Source organism: Gossypium arboreum, chromosome 3 (genome assembly GCF_025698485.1).
Source record: "Gossypium arboreum isolate Shixiya-1 chromosome 3, ASM2569848v2, whole genome shotgun sequence".
Lineage (NCBI taxonomy): Eukaryota > Viridiplantae > Streptophyta > Magnoliopsida > Malvales > Malvaceae > Gossypium > Gossypium arboreum.
In genome coordinates, this window is record NC_069072.1 from 3,043,367 (window position 1) to 3,061,250 (window position 17,884).

The 17,884-nt window shown below is 31.2% G+C and overlaps 3 protein-coding genes across 4 annotated transcripts; 2 read left to right on the forward strand and 1 right to left on the reverse strand.

Moving 5' to 3' along the window:
* Positions 1 to 895: 895 nt before the first annotated feature.
* On the reverse strand, positions 896 to 5,472 carry LOC108486563 (vacuolar-sorting receptor 3-like). Of its 2 annotated transcripts, none has more exons than XM_017790682.2 (12): positions 5,024 to 5,472; positions 3,345 to 4,037; positions 3,156 to 3,244; positions 2,977 to 3,046; positions 2,823 to 2,906; positions 2,637 to 2,713; positions 2,466 to 2,547; positions 2,043 to 2,125; positions 1,881 to 1,947; positions 1,520 to 1,648; positions 1,311 to 1,420; positions 896 to 1,129 (listed from the first exon to the last, which is right to left on the reverse strand). In XM_017790682.2, exons 1-12 carry the CDS (start codon positions 5,331 to 5,333, stop codon positions 1,031 to 1,033), a joined length of 1,893 nt encoding a protein of 630 aa, XP_017646171.1. In that variant the 5' UTR covers positions 5,334 to 5,472; the 3' UTR covers positions 896 to 1,030. The 2 variants fall into 2 exon arrangements, with proteins under 2 accessions (XP_017646171.1, XP_052881367.1); XM_053025407.1 differs by having other exon boundaries at positions 3,345 to 4,017; positions 5,024 to 5,337.
* A 5,381-nt stretch (positions 5,473 to 10,853) lies between these two features.
* Positions 10,854 to 11,502, forward strand: LOC128290146 (EPIDERMAL PATTERNING FACTOR-like protein 4). The gene is made up of 2 exons (XM_053025314.1): positions 10,854 to 11,123; positions 11,204 to 11,502. The coding sequence occupies exons 1-2, from the start codon at positions 11,007 to 11,009 to the stop codon at positions 11,390 to 11,392; spliced, it is 306 nt and encodes a 101-aa protein (XP_052881274.1). The 5' UTR covers positions 10,854 to 11,006; the 3' UTR covers positions 11,393 to 11,502.
* A 1,583-nt stretch (positions 11,503 to 13,085) lies between these two features.
* On the forward strand, positions 13,086 to 17,197 carry LOC108484168 (uncharacterized). Its single transcript, XM_017787861.2, has 10 exons — positions 13,086 to 13,721; positions 13,877 to 13,954; positions 14,273 to 14,314; positions 14,391 to 14,493; positions 14,739 to 14,803; positions 14,888 to 14,932; positions 15,066 to 15,173; positions 15,263 to 15,350; positions 15,934 to 15,980; positions 16,873 to 17,197. The coding sequence occupies exons 1-10, from the start codon at positions 13,191 to 13,193 to the stop codon at positions 16,951 to 16,953; spliced, it is 1,188 nt and encodes a 395-aa protein (XP_017643350.1). The 5' UTR covers positions 13,086 to 13,190; the 3' UTR covers positions 16,954 to 17,197.
* Positions 17,198 to 17,884: the final 687 nt, after the last annotated feature.

Below are 17,884 nucleotides of genomic sequence, written 5' to 3' on the forward strand. Positions count from 1 at the left end.
TGAACAACTCTAAAATAATTGATTCAACCGAATTACGAGATTCACAATGTAACTTAAAAGAATTGCAAAAGAAAAGGTCTTCTAGTTTAACTACATATATACTATTTATATTGTGGTCAAATTTTGATTCATGTGCAATACGTTCTATTATTGTACTTTAATTTAGTTATTTTATCCTTATACTTTGAGTTCTAACTGAACACTACTATTAAATTTAATCATTTTCAAAATTTTATTCAACAAATATATTATCACACGTGTGATATTATGTCAACTTATTATTTTCATATGATACTCACATAAAAGTCACACAATGGCTCAGGGCTTAAATTTCAAAATTCAAAAAGACAATAAAATTGAATAAGTTGAAAAACATAGACCAAATTCATAACTTACAAAATCAATAGCAAAATTTGACCAAACGGATTTAAGAACTTCCATTTAATCAAGAAATAAAATTTTCAAATTTGCGTGATATAAAAACTAAAATTTGTCAATTTGTAAAAAATAAAAATTTCAAAATGTGTCTTATCATACATTATTTAATTTCTTCTAGTTTTTTTTTTTCAAAAGTTCTTATCATATCTACTCTTTTTGATACAATATTTAAAACTACACATTACCCTTCCCCAACCATTAAATAGGAGAATAATGCGCTTCAGCGCATTCGAACCTACACCTTCCTACATTGACAATAATAAGAAATTAAAAAAAGGGGTGCTTAAAAAAGGGGGGTGCTTATATATATTTTTTCAAGTGCAATTAAAAAAGAGGGGTGCTTAAAAAAAATAAGAAATTAATCTAAAATACATAAATGAACTACAGAGACAAAGTAGGCATATAAATCATTGGTCAAAGATAAATAGGGATTCTAATAATAAAGAACAAGAAGCCATTTCTATTCTGTATTCCTTTATTGCTCCATATATTTTACATATCAATAAAATCCTTGCTCCAAATCCAATTGAATCAATGTATGACAAGAAGAACCACAACACTACTCCCTGCAAATACTGGAGTTTTTTTGTCTTCATGCTCGACCATCGCTTACATGGTTTGGTACTTCCGCTTGACTATCCAGTGGCATGTACTGTGCCATTATAGCTCGGATTTCAGAGTCCATGTATGACTGCAACAGTAATAAAACACGTCAACATTAAAAAAACTATGCTTAACATATACGGGAAGAAAATCAGAATGGCCGGTTCGGGTTTTGGTAAGTTAGTCTATAGGAAGTTGCCGATCAAAAGATTCAATCCAGAAGAGTCACTTTCTTAACTAGCCAAATATAATATAATGCACTAACTTACCCTTAATCTATATTTGTAAATGAGATAAGCCCCACCACTGGCCATTGCCAAGCCGATTAAAATGACCCAAACGGCTGCCCATGATGATCTTACTTCGGTACCGCTCTTACCTGAGATAGAGCAAGGAGTGAGACATCAAAACACGAACCGGAAATCATATATTGCATAGAAAATAGGTTCGAGTTGCAAATTGTAGATCGACAACTCACTTATGCAGGTATCATGGTCCCGGATATACAAAAGATCTCCACTGCAAGTGCATTCATAGCTTCCCCAAGTATTTTTGCAGCTACATTCAGGGCACTGGCAGGCTTTCTTCTCTTTGCACTCGTCAATATCTGCGTGATTGGCAACGCACAAATATTAAATGGCTTAAATCATTTGACAAACCAAATGCTTCCATTTGCTTGCAATCAACTAGTCATTTACTGATCGTTATAGCTTATCTACATGACGGTCATGCGAGTTTCTTCATACTAAGAATAAAGGAGGCACTTTCAAGATGCCTGGGGCGATTAGGTTCTCGAACTCTCAAAAAAAAAAACATATATTTATTCGTTTAGGACTCACCTTCACAATTTTTGACACCATCACCTTTAAACCCTGGAGGACACTGGCATTTCCCATTTCCATCATCCTGTTCAAATCCTCGATTAGAGCATAAACTTGATTTCAGGAGGAGGAAAATGTAAAGCTGGGAGGAGGTTAGGAAAAATAAATGTCGATACTAACCAAACAAGCGGAGTATGCATGTCCATCTCGTGCTTCATGCCAACAACCTCCATTATTAATTTTGCACCTTCCAGACCCACTAGCTGATCGGCAAAAACGAAAATAGAAAATGAGCATATATTATGCAGATATAAGCTGATTAATGATAGAAACCAGAGTTTTAAGGGAGAAAATTGTATTGCCTCATTAAACATAAGCAAACACAATAAAAATTGATGAGGGGCTTCGAATTTGGACATAAGCAACAAACAAAAACAAATTAAGCTTTATCCTATTAATGCCATTGCATATTGTTAAGCTCATATAATGAGACATGAATCATGAAAAAAACATTAAAATGGTAACTTCACAATTTAAATTTAACTTCAAAATAATAACTAAACCAATGCAAAAAAAATGATAAAAAACAAAATCTCATAACACCTTCACAGTGACTGTAACCGTCTCCTTTAAACTGTACACCATCAACCAAGGGACATTCACAGACTCTCCCGCGAAATGTATCCTGAGAAAGTTAATATGTTGGGACTTAATTGCGTTAATGGTGTCATAAGCAAGTAGTGAACCTCTATTAGAAATTTCTTTGATTCATACCTTGCAGGCTGTGAGATTGGTTGCTTTATCTTGCCAACAACCACCGTTGTTATCCAAGCATTCATTTGTCTCCACATCTGCCACAGACGTAACCACTGTCAATTAGCATTGCACTATATGATAGCCCCTAAGTGGTAACCAACTAAAATACTTCTCTAGCAAGAAAGTTTAATAAAAAACACTTACCACCGCTCAAGCAAACGGCTGGTTCAGTAGTCTCCTCGAAACCAGCACAGATGGCCTTCAGAACAGCACCTTTGGCCAGCTTTCCTGTATTCTAATATATCAGAAAGGAAGGCGTCCTAAATTTTATATGTGATACACAGGCACCTAGACAAACCTCGATATTGGCGATCGTTAACAACAAGCGTAGGCAGTATGGTAACATCACCCCTAGATCCTTTTCCCACCTATAGAAAATATTTCTATTAAGCAGCTTTCAATGATTAAGAGCTCCAAAAAGGTCAAAAAATAGAACAAATACATAAAAGCATATATAACTAAGCACGGGAGAAATACTTGGGCTTCTTGCTCTTCTTTCAGAACAGGATTATCTTCATCAGCATTAGGGTCTCCCATGCACTTCTCAATCTTTTTACCATCAAGCCCTGAATGGATGACAAAAACATCATGATTTTGTCCTTTCTTGAGGGTGGTATTAGTGGCAATAATAAGTGAAATAGAGGTTTCTTTAATTTAACTATTTACCGAGAGCTCTGATAACAACATCTGCGCATTCCTTGTTATATTTTTTCTCCTTCATGGGGCATCTTATCTGAAAATCTGTCACATAGTCCCACCACAACCAAGGCTTATTGGTCTCATTTGCCACTTTGAAAACACATAGCTGTCTCAAATTTTCAATAACTACATCTTTCCCCTCATAGCCAGAGCTAAAATCTTGTTCGGGATCAGGTGCACAGTATCTTCCGTAGTTGATGCACTGAGATTTGCACTGTCTGCTTAGCGAGAAAGCCTGAGGGCAGTACCAAGTTATATAATGGGGTGTGAATTGAGTATAGCCACCTTTTTCAAGTATCTGTGCAGCACCCTTGAAATCCTTCAGAAATTCCATCAGCATATCACATTTAACTCCACACTCATCATTGCTGTTGGTCCATAGCTCATACTCCACACGATCATCAGGGTGTGGAACAGACTCTCGCCAATCAAGATTAACATTGACCATATCCCCACCACTTATTGCTTTCTTAAGAATTTCACCAAAATTTTTCTCGATAAGGGCGGATGGAATTGTTATATTTTCAATGTATTTGGCAGCTAACCTATCCTCTTCAGGTGTATCCATGGTTATTAATGCTTCTTGAATATCATCAGCAACAAGCACTGCAGAAGCACCAGCTTGCTGTACATTCCAAACCTTTAAAGCAAAGAAGCAATCTGGGAAAATAAATAGAATAGTAAACACAAAAAGCAGACTCAGCTTGAAGTTATCGAAAACTAAAGAAAAATAAACTGAAAGACCATAACTTAGGTAGTCAAGTCTGAGTACAATAAACAAGTTTTACAACCTTAATCTCTACGACCTAACACAATAGTAGCCATTGTTATCCATACATAGGCCACGATAAACTGAAAAATGTCTCAAACATACTGAATTATTACTTAAGATTCTTCTTATCCCTGTAACAGTTTAATCACATTGTAATATCTTAATTATATAATTGGAGGCAACTATAAGCCATCAATATGATGCACTTAGAGCACGCACAACTTCCATCTTCTTTGAGCTTGTGTTTATCTTCGATCAATTCAAACAGCTTATTTCACAAGAGAAAACAACAAGATTTCATTCCAAATCAGGAAAAAAGTTGATCCCAGTGAAATGGGGGAATAGGAAAATTAACCCAAATTTCAGAGAACAACTAGGATAAAAGGAGAAAATGACATCTTTCCTTCCAAACGACTTAAGCAGGCTAAAACAAGTATATATATATATATATATATATGAAAGTCATGAAAGTTATTAGTCCACCAAATCAAACAAACTACAAAACTTAAAGCTTATAGTGACAATGTAATAGACAGAAACTACTAATAAATACTTCACTAAATGAATGGAAGAGTTAGAAACCAATCACATAAATCCAGTGCATGAAAATTAAACCAATTAAACTCAAATAGGAAACTTACAATTATAAAAGAATAGGAAAAATAACCCTCTTAAACCAACCAACCAAACAAATCAAGCCATAAATCTAACACCCAAAATAACCCCAATTGTAAAGTAACAATCAAATTAGCCAAAAAAAGAGGCAAAAATGGTTCCTAATGAGTCAACCCAAGAACAAATAAATCATAGCTAAAAAAACTCAATCTCAGACCAGAAATCAAATATGGAAGGCAAAAATAAGAAAAAAGGGTACCTCCACGATCGACCAAAACAAAAGTAGGAAGAGCACCAGGCTTGGATTTAAAGGAAATCCCAAAGTCATCAAAACTTTTACAACCCTTTTGATTCTCCTTAGGGTAAACCACGGCACCAGCCATGCTTCCCCCATATTGAGGTATCCCAAAGTTGCCAATTGCACTGTCATAGGTACCCTTAATCTTCTCGGGTGAAGTCACCCTCAAGCTGTTCTTTTCCACCACAAATCTCGCGTAACAATTCCCAATCACAGATAACAACATAAACCCTTGAAGAAGAAGAAGAATATGCAATCTCCGTATCTCCATCTCCTACTCTTTTGACACGTGGGGTTTTCCTGGGATTTGCGTAGATCAGTTTAAGGAAGATACTGAAGAAGATGATCGTGTAAGAAAAAACATGCGAGTAAAAGAGATGTTATATTTTCATTTAATACAACTACATTTATCTATTTCTTAAAATCCTTTTTATTAATTTAAAAATATCATAATTAATATTTAAGTAAATAATTATATTAAAATGGTGAAGAGATTTATGCATATTTTGGACATATTTTGGACATGAATATTCGAGTTTTTGTTTTTGTTTTTGTTTTTCATTTTTAAGTTTTATTATTGTAAATATAATAATGTGGAATTAAATTAATATTCAGCATTGTAAAATAAAAACTTGTAGATGGGGAGATTAAGACTCATATTTTATACAGAAATATCTCTTTTTTAAATTATAATTAATATTATTGTAATTTTATATCATTTATTAATAAAATTTAGAAATTAAAAAATACAACAGTAAAACATTTTGTATTTTTAACTAGAGATTTAAGTTCAAATATTAAAATAATATTATTAGAAGAGATAATAATAAAGTTGGAATATGTACCGAATAGTATAATAAACAATACTAGAAAGAAATAAATGGTTTACGGTGAAAATTTTAAGACAAGTGTTTATCTCTCCGAGCAAGTGGGACAGTTTGGACGGTACCTTTTTCTTAAAGGTTAAGATATTCATTTTGGTTGAATTTTATTATTAGTCCCTATATTTTGTAAAAATTTTAAATTTAATCTTTATATTTTAATTTGGTCAATTTTAGTACTTGTATTTTTCAAATTATTTAATTTTAGCCTTTATACTTTTTAAATTTAAAATTTAATCTGAATTTAAACAATAGCAATCAAATCCATTTGGTTAAATTCAATTATTATTTTGTACAATTCATACAATTGTAGTTCTAGTCCATATTCTCCAATCGAATCATTATAAGTTCATATATTTTTCGAATTTTGAAATTTGAGTCTTGACGGAAATGACAACCATTAATCTATTAACTGTATTTTAGTGAGCAATATTTGGAAATAACAACTAGGCATGGTATTACGCATATGATAACATGTTTGCCACATTAGATTTTGGAAATGGCAGAACTTAATGTATTTAACCGTTATAAATTGGTGTTGATTGAAATTTTACATTTTGAAAAGTATAGAGACTAAAAACGATAAATCAAAATACAAGGATTAAATCCACAACTTTCATAAAGTACATAGACTAATTGTAGAATTTAACCTTCACTTGTTTTCTATATCTACACTATTTTTTAAAGGCATAATGTTAAATCGAGCCATCAACGTTTACATATTTTGTCAGTTTGGTCCTTATTATTCTTTTGAGTTAAATTTGACCATTAAACATTAAATAATAGTCTAATTATTATTTTTAATTTAAAAATTGACTAAAACATTCATTTTTTTAATGATGTTGGAGCCACAACTCACATAATAGTCCACATTTACTTCAATTTGGCCCTTATTTTGAGTCCTAATATATTCGAGTTATTGGTTCAAACAATTCTCCATGATTCTAATTAGCTAATTAAGATAAGCATTTATTGTAAGGGATAGTATAATTTGTGCTCCTAAACATGGCAACTAGGTCCAATTTGGTATCCGTACTTTACTTGGGTTCACTTTGATACCTGAATTTACATTTCGTAAAAATTTAATGATGTGACCAGTGTTTTTGAAACAAAATTGGTTGGTTGGACCGCAAACCGATCGGTATATTGATCTTAATAAAGGGGTTGAACTAATTGAATTGGAAGTTGCTCAAAATTGATAATAATAAAAAAAAAGGGACAAAAACTTGTAGCTGAGTAGATTGAACTAGTTTAATAAATTTCTTTATTTTTTAATTTTTGTTTTAAATTATTATTAGCCTAGTAGTTGAATTGATCATACTGATTGAATCAGAATGATTGAATCGGAAAGTAGTAGCCTGATCGATCCAACTATTGGTCCGATTATTAGAATATTATACGTGATACTTTAAAATTATACCACGTTATCACATGAAAATTTATATAATTTTTTTAATTTGCAAGTGATAATATAATATAATCTTAAGGTACCACGTCATCAAACATTTTATATTTTTCAAGTTTATGACCAAAATGAATTTAATTATCAAATTTAGAAAAAAATATACCGAATTAAAAAAAAACCCAATATCTTTAGAAGTTTAAAAGTTTTATAAATTTACCGACTGACTTTGCGATGGCTTCAAAGTTGAAATTGACGGAGCAATCACCGGAGGATCCTCATCCAAGTCGACGCTCATCATGGCTTTTGAGTGGTGACTGTGGGATGGATGGGTCCATTTTGAATGCTTTGTTTTTTTTAGTTTTGAATAATTAATTTATTTCATCCTTCAATTTTACAAAAAATTATATTAACTTTTCATTTAATATTTTAATTTTTTAACCTTTATGTTTTTTTAAATGGATATAGAAGTTAATATTTATTAAATTTATTGTCGTGACATACACATAAATTCACAAGTGAATCACATGTCGGCATTTTTTATTTTTAAATTTAAAAATTCAATAAAAGTATAAAATTATTTTAAAAATTAAAAATATAAAAAATAATTAAATTATGATATGTCATTTATGTGGTAATTTATTTGTATGTCACGTCAGTAGAGTTAACTTTTCCATATATTTTGAGATTATTTGACAAAAATATAAATTCAAGAGTTAAAAAAGTGAAATTAATTGGAGAACTAAAATAATTTTTTTATAACATTGGAGGGCTAGAAAAAAATTATACCTTTTATTTTTCTTAAAAAGGACTTTTTCTTTCAGAGCTTCATTCTTCCTTTTCAATTATGTAGACCGTATTCTTCTTCAAGCCTGGGCTTGATTTTTGGGTCACTCATATTTCTATTCTAACCTTTCACATCAAGGCAAGCAAAACAAATATTCTCCCTATTAACACCTTTGACTGTTAAAATATGTAACAACGAATATATATTTATAATTTATAATATTTATAAAACACGAAAATATTATTTATTTTAATATATTATTAAACTAATATTTAAAAATTAAAAGTTGGGACTTTTAAAAATAATTATAATTTTGTAAAAAAATATTATAATTTATTAAAAGTTAAAGTTGTGAGAATAACCTAGTTAAAAAATAATTAAAATTTCATTTACAATTATTAATTAAAATGCTAGGTAGAAGTTGTGCTAATTTTATTGATATAAAATAGATTATTACTGAATAAAATTTAAAGCATCTCAATTATCACTTAATTAATATTAGAATTAATTATGTTAATTAGTTGTTATTTTGAATAATGATACCTTGTGTTGATTAAATAAAATAAAACTATATTATATGTTGAATATGTTAAAAATGCTTTAATTGATTTGAAAATATTCTATCATAATGGGTTTGGAAAAAATATATTTGAAAAAATATTCTATTATAATGATTTGAAAAAATAAATTAATTAGTGATGAACCTGTTTTACAGTGCTTAAAAAAAAACACTTCTTGCTCCAAAAGCCCTTTTGGAAGAAAAGTCGTGCTAAATAAGCTGCTTTTGGCTGAAATTTTTAGTTTTTCCTCTCCCAAAACCAAAAGCACTTTTAATGCTTAATTAATTTTATACAATATCCAAATAATAAAAACAAAATAGTAGCAACTAATAGTAACATGGTAGTAAAATAGGGAGAAAACAACAAGAAAATAACATTAAAAAAAGCAAAATTTTTGTCATTTAGTGAATTCGGGCCAGGCTTAGGCCAAAAATACCTTACTCGAGGCCCAACCCATTTTTTAAACGGGCCTAATTTTTTTTGTCCAAGCCCATTTTTCGGGCCTATATTTTTGCCGAAACCCTTCCACATTTTAGGCGAGCCTTCGGGCCAGGCCGGGTAGCCTGACCAATGAGCAGGTTTACTTGATAATAATATGTCTAAAATAGACCTTTTATTTCTCAAAAGTACTTTTTGGTAGCAATGCTAAACACTCAAAATTTAAACCAAACTTTTCAAAAACACTTTTCCAGTTAAAAGTCGGCACCTCCAAGTGCCGTCTTCTATATATATATTGGGGCTGAAATAAAAAATGGGAAAATATCATAAATAGTCTCTATATTTTATCAAAATTCCATAACAATTAAATTTAGTTAGTTTCAATTGTTTCATTTTCCTGGTTTCAATAAAATATTGACAGGTTTCAAGCCAAGATTTTGGTGGGAACTATAAGTAAATATCACATTAATTTTATTAATTTCTTCTTTTAAAAAGTTTATCTTGAAATTGTAATAAATTTATAAGGGACCATTTGTGATATTATTCCTTTCTTTTAGTTGAGCGTAACAACAGCTTGTTTCCATGCTTTGGACTAAAAGTGAAATAATATCACAAATGGTCCCTCATAATTTTCTCATAATTTCCATATTTACTTGTAGTTCTCACCAAATACTGGGGCTCGAAACCTATTAATATTGAATGGAAAGTTGGAAACTGAATAAAAAACAACTGAAACTAACTAAACTTAGTTATCATGAAAGTTTGTTAAGATACGGGGACTATTATGATATTTTCCCCTTTTTCATTGAGCTAAGAAAAAATATATAAAGAAGGCCGCACTTGGAGGTGCCAACTTTGAAGTTGGGGGGTAATTAATCTATAACCCAATATATTTTGCTAATAAATCTTTTTATTTCATAAATTTGGAAAAAAACCCTTGCTTTTAACATTTTACTTGAAATTGATAAATACAACGTTATAATTTGCAACCAATGTTGATAGGTGCCCAAATAAAATGGAAATCGGTTTAGAAAAATGGTATAATAATTTATTTGGCTCTTTAACTTTATAAAAAATTATTTTAGTCTTGTATTTAATTTTTTGTCTCTTTTAGTTATTGAATTTGCGTTATTTGTCAAATCACTCCAAAATGAATAGAAAAATTAATGTTTGTTAAAATTGCTAATTTGACATCCACGTGATAGTCTACCTTAACAATTAATTAATTTTTAAAATTAAAAATTAATTTATAATTTTTATACTTTTTAATAATTTTAATTTTAAAATTAAAAAAAAGATCAAAAATTAACCCTTGTTACAGTCCATTTTGGGTTGCCTTGATAAACAATACAAATTTAAGGGCTAAAAGAGATAAAAAGTTAAATGGAGAACTAAAGTATTTTTTTTAGTAAAATTAAGGGGCCAAATAAATCATTATGCCTAAAAAAATGATTGATTAACTTTTGGTTAACAATTTCTTATGTATGCTATCATGTTGATCATGTTGTTCCGATTTATTTGAAAATGATGACAAACTTATTTAAAATCACGGAACAAAAAGTCAATTCAAATGATATCAATATTGAATCAATCGGGTCTCGATATACACCAACAAACAATCTCCATTCCACATCTTAAAATTGTGAAATCATCTTTTGCCTTAAGGATTCAAAAACCATCACTGGCAGTTTTACATATCTGGAAGAGCACATGGCTTATGCTGTTCCAAACCTTAATGATGATGATAATTTCAGTTTTAGTTGATATCATTTTGACCATTTCTTCATCATACAGTATCAAAATTTTCAACTACTCCATATTCTCTCTTATGTATAAATAATTGCCATTCCATGAGTTACCTTCCAAATAGTTCTCTATGGAACACAGAAAGAAAATTACCACCATTTTCATCACTACCCTCTTGCTTACCGTTCTAGGTTCTTCCATCTCCGTTCACTCTCGCGAACTAGCCGGCTCACCGTCACCTTCTCCGGTCGGTACATCTCTAGTTCACTGTTGATTTCCCTTGTTGAAATGTTGTTTGAATGGTGGATATGGTTATATACTGTGCAGGAAAATTTGGGGCTGATTGCTGGGACTAGAAGGCCTGGATCTTTACCAGCTTCTTGTGATTCAAAGTGCAAGCAGTGCGAGCCGTGTATGCCGGTCGAAGTATCGGTTCGGGCGGCGGAGTTAGAAGAGAATGAGTACTACCCTCAAGTGTGGCAATGCATGTGCCAAGAGAATATATACCCACCTTAATTATTACCAGCATATATGATTTAACTTGCTTCTATATCTAATTGTGTTACTTGTATCATACTTGAATGAGGCTTTGATGTTATGTGAAATATGAAAGTTTTAAAAAGTAATTTATTCTCGTATTTTATTTGAATATGTGATTTATGAATACTAAACATGAATTATTTTAAAAAATCGAATAAAAATATTTTAAATAGCAGAAGGTGAATTTAAAAGTTATTTGAGCAGATAAGTAAACAAATATAAACATCTTATATAGATATAGGTAAGGATTGTATAAAATCCGTAATTTTGTAGCTATTTTCTAATAGTTTAATACCAAATCAATATTTTCATTCTGAAAAAAAATCAAATCCAAATGAAAATCTTGAAATTCATTATTAAATTCTTGATGTGACATTAAATTATTGAAAATGGATAATATCTTTATTTCATACAATCATTTCTCATAGATATAGTATATCCTGTTATTGTTATTTTGTTTATATAAATAAATACATTAAATATAAACTATAATAATTTTTAGGGATTGAATGGTAAATTTTCACTTTACATTATTTTTATTTATAATTAATTATGGTGTAAATACGATGTGGGTCAAAAAATGGTAAAGAATATATTTATAAAAAATAATTTTAAATGAAATTTTAGATGAAATGGTAAATTTGAGATATTAAAAATTATGATGTGTTAGGATCGAATCTTATAGTGGGGTCTGCATCTTTTACAAGTTGGTGGATGAAGATTAATCAAGAACTTCCTGAGTTCGGAACTTTCTCGGGTATTAATCTAAGTTTGTGATTATGTTGGAACCTTTGGAAATCTTGAAGTAATCGGATTTTTCAAAAAGGTAGAGAAAATTTTTGTTTATGGAATGATATTGTGTGTGTGAGAATATGATGAGAACCACCGATAACGAAATTGTTAGAAATGTAAAACTTAATAAATCAAAACTTGTCATTTTAGATAATTGAGAATAAAAATTAAATTTAAAAACGTACTTGAATCATATGTTAAAATCTTGAAATTTTAATTCTACCTAACATGTGTATTCCGAATGAACTAAAGAACTTCCTATAGTCCCCTGTTTTATGTTTTAATGAAATTTTGATAATAAAAAAATTCTACAATGCGTGTATTTTTTTTTAGATTTTATATATCAATATAAAAATATTTTTATAATAATAATAATTACTTTGTAAAATGAATGGATTTTTGATAATTTATTAAATAAATTAAGATGATTGACAGGTGAGATCAATTTAATCAATCATTGAAATATTAGTATTGATAAATATAGATGCCTCTCATTGAATTTGATATTATTAGTGTTAGTAATACTAATTTCAAATAATATTATTAAGGTAAATATATTATTTGGTACTTGAATTTTATTTTAATATTTAATTTAGTATATGAGCTGTTTTGCTTCAATTGAGTATCTTAATTCAATTTCAATGTTCAAATTGAGACTTGAGTTTTTTCAATTTGATATTTAGGGTTTTTTTTTTCCCAATTATAAACCTATGTTTTATTCACTAGAGAACACGTGTCAAATGTTTATTTGGCCACATGGTATTGCTTAGTCTAGGTATCAAATTGAATATTGATCCAAACTTAGGTATCAAATTGATAAAAAAACTCAGGTATCAAATTGAACATTGAATGAAATTTTAAATACCAAATGTAATATTAACCATAAACCCTAAATTGGGAATCTAAAACCCCAACAGCCAAAAACCCCTTCCCTTCTCCTCCTCCTCCTACCACAGCTACAGCAGTTGCATAAACAAAAAAAATGGCCGGCTTCAAGCTCCTCCTCTCTCAGTCACGCCGCCTTTCACTACCCCATTTTTCATCTTCTCGTTTCCTTCCTCTCTATAGATCTCTCTCTTCTTCTTATTCTTCTTCCTCTGACTCTCAATCCCTCCCCATTCAACCAGTCTCCTACGCCCCCAAGCCCAAAGACCCACCACAACCAGACCAAACCCTTCAGTCTACTCCACCGGAAGAAGGCACTCGATCCACGTTGAGCCGGGAGGATCTCCGTTATGTCAAAGACGTACCCAACATCTCACCCATCTCGTATCCTACGCGTGTGGCTCCTCTCCCTGAGGATCGTGTGGGGGAGGCGAGGGATCAAGAAAGCGAGGAGATGGCGAGGGAAAGTAGAAAAATTCAGGCGGAGAGTCGAGCTTGGAGGACACCTTTTAGGGTTGCGGCTGAGGAGGAGAAAGTTGTGATTCCGTTTCCTATGTTGATTATGCCGGAGAAGAAGAACGAGAAGCGTCCTGTTCTTGATTTGATGGATGCCATTAGGGAAGTCAAGGTCTGTGTTAAATGCTTCTTCTTTTTTGAAACAATTTTAATAAACACTCTGTTTGTTTTGTGAATCGTAGATTCAGTATTGCATGTATGTACTTGCTTATATCTTGTTTATTGTCATTGCTAATTACTGCACATTGCTTCTGGTAATTTGTTCAGGGGAATGCCAAGGCGAATTTCGATGAGACCGTTGAAGCTCATGTCCGGTTGGGTATCGACCAAAAGCGATCCGAGCTGGTATGCATTTCAGTCTGTTTGATTTCTTATTTTATATTTAAGATTAATCTCGTATATCTATCTCTATTATGATGAATCTAGCACAAAGGCTTCAAAAACTTGTTTCCCAGTGGTTAATGCTTCTTAGATTACAATTCTCCATATATATATATATATATATGGCAATGCCAAATGTGGTTAAGGGAAGAATTTTAGAAGGTCTCTGTTACTGATGTTCTATTTCGACATTCTTTTGAAGTAATTACGGCTTTTGGTTCCTATATTTGTTTGTAAGAGGGGTTATTTTGGATGCTCACTGCTCTTTTGACTGGAATGCAGATTGTTCGTGGGACAATGGCACTTCCTCATGGTGCTAAGAAGGTATTCAGAACTTTTTTCTATAAGCTGAACTAACCTGTTTTCTCATCTGTTAACAATACTACATTTGACATTTCAGGAGGTCAAAGTAGCTGTCTTTGCTGAAGGAGCGGATGCTGATGACGCTAGAGCTGCTGGAGCTGATATTGTTGGTGGTGTTGATCTTATCGAGGAAATTGCAAGTATTAAACCCCTCTTGTTATATTGTTTTCTATATCTACTTAGTTCCAGTGCTTCCTTGTCTAAGTTAATTGTTGTTATATCACCTCTGATAGGGTTTATGCCCTTTAGTGTTTTTTTTTTTTTGCTTTCACATTCCCTTTGTTTCTTTAGCTCGAATAGATGGAAGGTGGAGTCAGTACTTCCTTTGACATATCTCTAAAATAAATTATGATTTCAGTCTGAACCCGAGCTTGTATCCTTGCAGGCACGGGCAAGGTTGACTTTGACAGATGTTTCTCAACGCATAGTTTCATGAAACGTCTTTATAAGGTTCTTGATTTCAGATGCCTTTTTAAATAGTGTCACTAGTTATCATCATTTGATTCAATCGATATGTGTTTTTACGTCTTGCAGATGTCAAAGATTCTGAATCAGCATGGTCTGATGCCAAATCCCAAAGTAAGTATCATCTTATATTTATTTTTGTTAGTGCATTGCCAAGTGGAAACACCACTCCCGATCCTACTTGCATATGTTAATTGCAATTCAACAAATCTATTTGACTTGTTTACCCTCATGACTACTTGTATAGCAAGGTACTGTAACCAAAGATGTCACCAAGGCAGTCAAAGAAGCTAAACAGGGTCAAGTAAAATTCAGAATGGACAAGACATCTATTGTGCATGTTGGAATTGGAAAGGTAACATATCTTACTTAAGAACATAATCTCGTGGTTTAAGAATTTTATTGCTGAAAGTGAGGTCATGAAACTTTTCACCTGTGGTATAGGTGAGTTTGTCAGAGGAGTTTTTGCGTGACAATGTTGGTGCGTTTATGAATTCTCTTTTGCTAGCAAAGCCAGCAGGATTGAAGAAGAGTAAGAGAGCTACACCTTATATTCTGTATTTGCTGATTTGTACGGTCTGGATTAGGATTTATCTTTTAGCTGCAAACGTGTTACAATTATATTGAATTACTTTCACAACAGAATGATTTACTCTTAACATGATAATAATTTACATGAAATGAGTTTGATCCTAGATTTTGCTATCTGCAAACCGAAAACTATGAAAATGGTTATTGTTACCCTTACATATTAATGCAATTGAAATAAAATTTATACAAGAAACTTGGGAATTGAGAAATATCCTTTATACGTATGCATGCAAGTAAGCCAATATAAATGTAAATATAATCATTGAGGAAGATTTAATTAAGTAACTTTAATTGGGAACAAATTATAATTTGTTAGAATTCAATACACTAGATAAAATAACTATGCTAGGCTCGTTATGGTTACTAACTGTAAACTAAGGTAAACCAGCAGGCACGATGAAACACACGTAAAACAACCAATTGGGTGAACTTCTAGAAGAGTCCTGCATCAGTAACTTTGTTGGGTAGACCCTATTTTCACTTAGCTTCTTTGTTTTTCATACATAATTTTGGTTTTTTTACAGCGTCCAAGTATGCTGGATATGTGAACTCCTTCCATATATGCAGCACAGTAAGTTCATCATTTTATTTATATTACATTTTAGCAGCTGTTAATTGATACCTGTTAATTTATACTACTTGCACTGTACCTGCCAAGCTTGTGAATTATGATTCTTGTCAAATTTGAAAAAAAATAAAATTCAGAAACATTTGCACTCTAGGAAACTTGGCTAAGCTAATAGTTGTTAGCAACTTTCAGTTGCATGTTGAAATGTTCTGATATAACCTCTTTCAGATGTTTATTATAAATGCTTTACTTCAAAATGTAAAAATAAAATAAAATAAAAAGAGTATTTTATTGTACTGTTTTCTAACTGATCTATCTGTGGTATACTGTATACAATTAGACTGTTTTAGTTGAGATTAGAGAATGTCCATAATACCAAAATACTTTGTACATTAACTGCTCATGCACAAGTTCCCCTGCCCCATCTTTTGAAAAAAAATAATAAAGAAGACTGCCTTCTCTAACAAGCAATTGGTCGCACTTATATCAGAATCTAGCTGTTAAATCTTCTAGCTTTCTCTCTACCTTAAATTTATTAAGATACTGACTTTAGTTAACTTAAATGGAAAATATTAAAACTTGGCTTAGTGTCAGGGGAATACTAGTGGTCGAGATTCAACATATATTGTGCATATTGACATAAGGGTGTATTTTTCTTTTGCTCTTTCTGTAAATAGTGTAATTTAGTTGAACTAGATGGTTAATCTCTAGGTGTATTGTGAAATGAGTATGCCATGTAACTTTTAGGCATTTGCATTTATTCCCTTATTCACTGGGAATATGGATGCAACAAGATTTAACTTTGAAGACAAAAAGTAACCCATATGAACTATACGCATAATCAGATGTTTAATGCAATGCCAACCCATAATCAAATTTAAATGCATGTGTGCAGATGGGTCCGGGTTTTCGCGTCTCTATACAGTCATTATCCAGAGCAGCAGATCATTACAGCAAAGTGTATCTTAACGCCTGAGTCATTTATCCAGACCAGCATAGGTGTATTTTTAATGCTTGAGTGGATAAGTTAGTTAGTTGGCAACTGAAGTGCATTCAGTGAAAGCTCTTTGAGATTAAAGGTTTTGTCTAATGCCAAGATGTTGGTATAGGATGATAACTGTCGGAATCTGGTTAGAGTAGGGTTTTCTTTTTCCTCTCTTACATTTCTTTTGTAATACGCTGATATTCAAAGTATTTATCGACTTGTCTGAGTTTTGCAATGGTTTTTCTTACTGTCAAACACTGAAATTCGTTGAAAATAAATGGCTGCGTGAGTGCCTAAACGAATTGATCACAAACATTTGTTCATTTAAATTAGATCGGCAATTTTATAAATTTGTTTTTTATATGTCAATAATCAAATAAATTAAAGAATGCACTAAAACCCAATCAAATTTATTGTTAAAACTTAATTAGTTGAATTATTAGATTTTCAAAAATTGGCCAAATGCATCTTCTAGAAAGCAACTCCAGAGTAAATAGGTAAAAAATCACATAATTACAAAATTTCAAACTTGTCACTTTTTACTATTTTGGTACCTAATAATTTGTTTTCATGTTGGTACTTAATCTTATTTGGGGTCTAACTTGATACCTAAACTTGGCTCTCTTTTCTAATTTGATATCTAATTTTTTTTTGTTCGATTTGATACTTGAACTTTTCGTATGTTTTTACAAATTACTTCCAACATATGACCAATGTTATTTTTGTACGAGATAGCAAAAATAATCAATGTACAATTGACGTGACAGATGATATGATTTTTATTTTATTTTATATGTTCAATTACTTCATAATTTTATTTATTTAATTATTTTATTAATTGAAAATAATGAAAAAAATTATTTGGATTTTAAAACTTTTTTTCCTTATTTAATATTAATTAGTTAAGCATAGTTCAATACTT

Coding starts and splice junctions, on each gene's coding strand:
- LOC128290146 (XM_053025314.1), top strand. CDS start 11,007: ATGGAACACAGAAAGAAAATTACCACCATTTTCATCACTACCCTCTTG. Junction 11,124..11,203: donor GCTCACCGTCACCTTCTCCG/GTCGGTACATCT, acceptor TATACTGTGCAG/GAAAATTTGGGGCTGATTGC.
- LOC108484168 (XM_017787861.2), top strand. CDS start 13,191: ATGGCCGGCTTCAAGCTCCTCCTCTCTCAGTCACGCCGCCTTTCACTA. Junction 13,722..13,876: donor ATGCCATTAGGGAAGTCAAG/GTCTGTGTTAAA, acceptor TAATTTGTTCAG/GGGAATGCCAAGGCGAATTT. Junction 15,351..15,933: donor GCCAGCAGGATTGAAGAAGA/GTAAGAGAGCTA, acceptor GTTTTTTTACAG/CGTCCAAGTATGCTGGATAT.
- LOC108486563 (XM_017790682.2), bottom strand. CDS start 5,333: ATGGAGATACGGAGATTGCATATTCTTCTTCTTCTTCAAGGGTTTATG. Junction 2,714..2,822: donor AGCCGTTTGCTTGAGCGGTG/GTAAGTGTTTTT, acceptor CGTCTGTGGCAG/ATGTGGAGACAAATGAATGC. Junction 1,421..1,519: donor GGACCATGATACCTGCATAA/GTGAGTTGTCGA, acceptor GCTCTATCTCAG/GTAAGAGCGGTACCGAAGTA.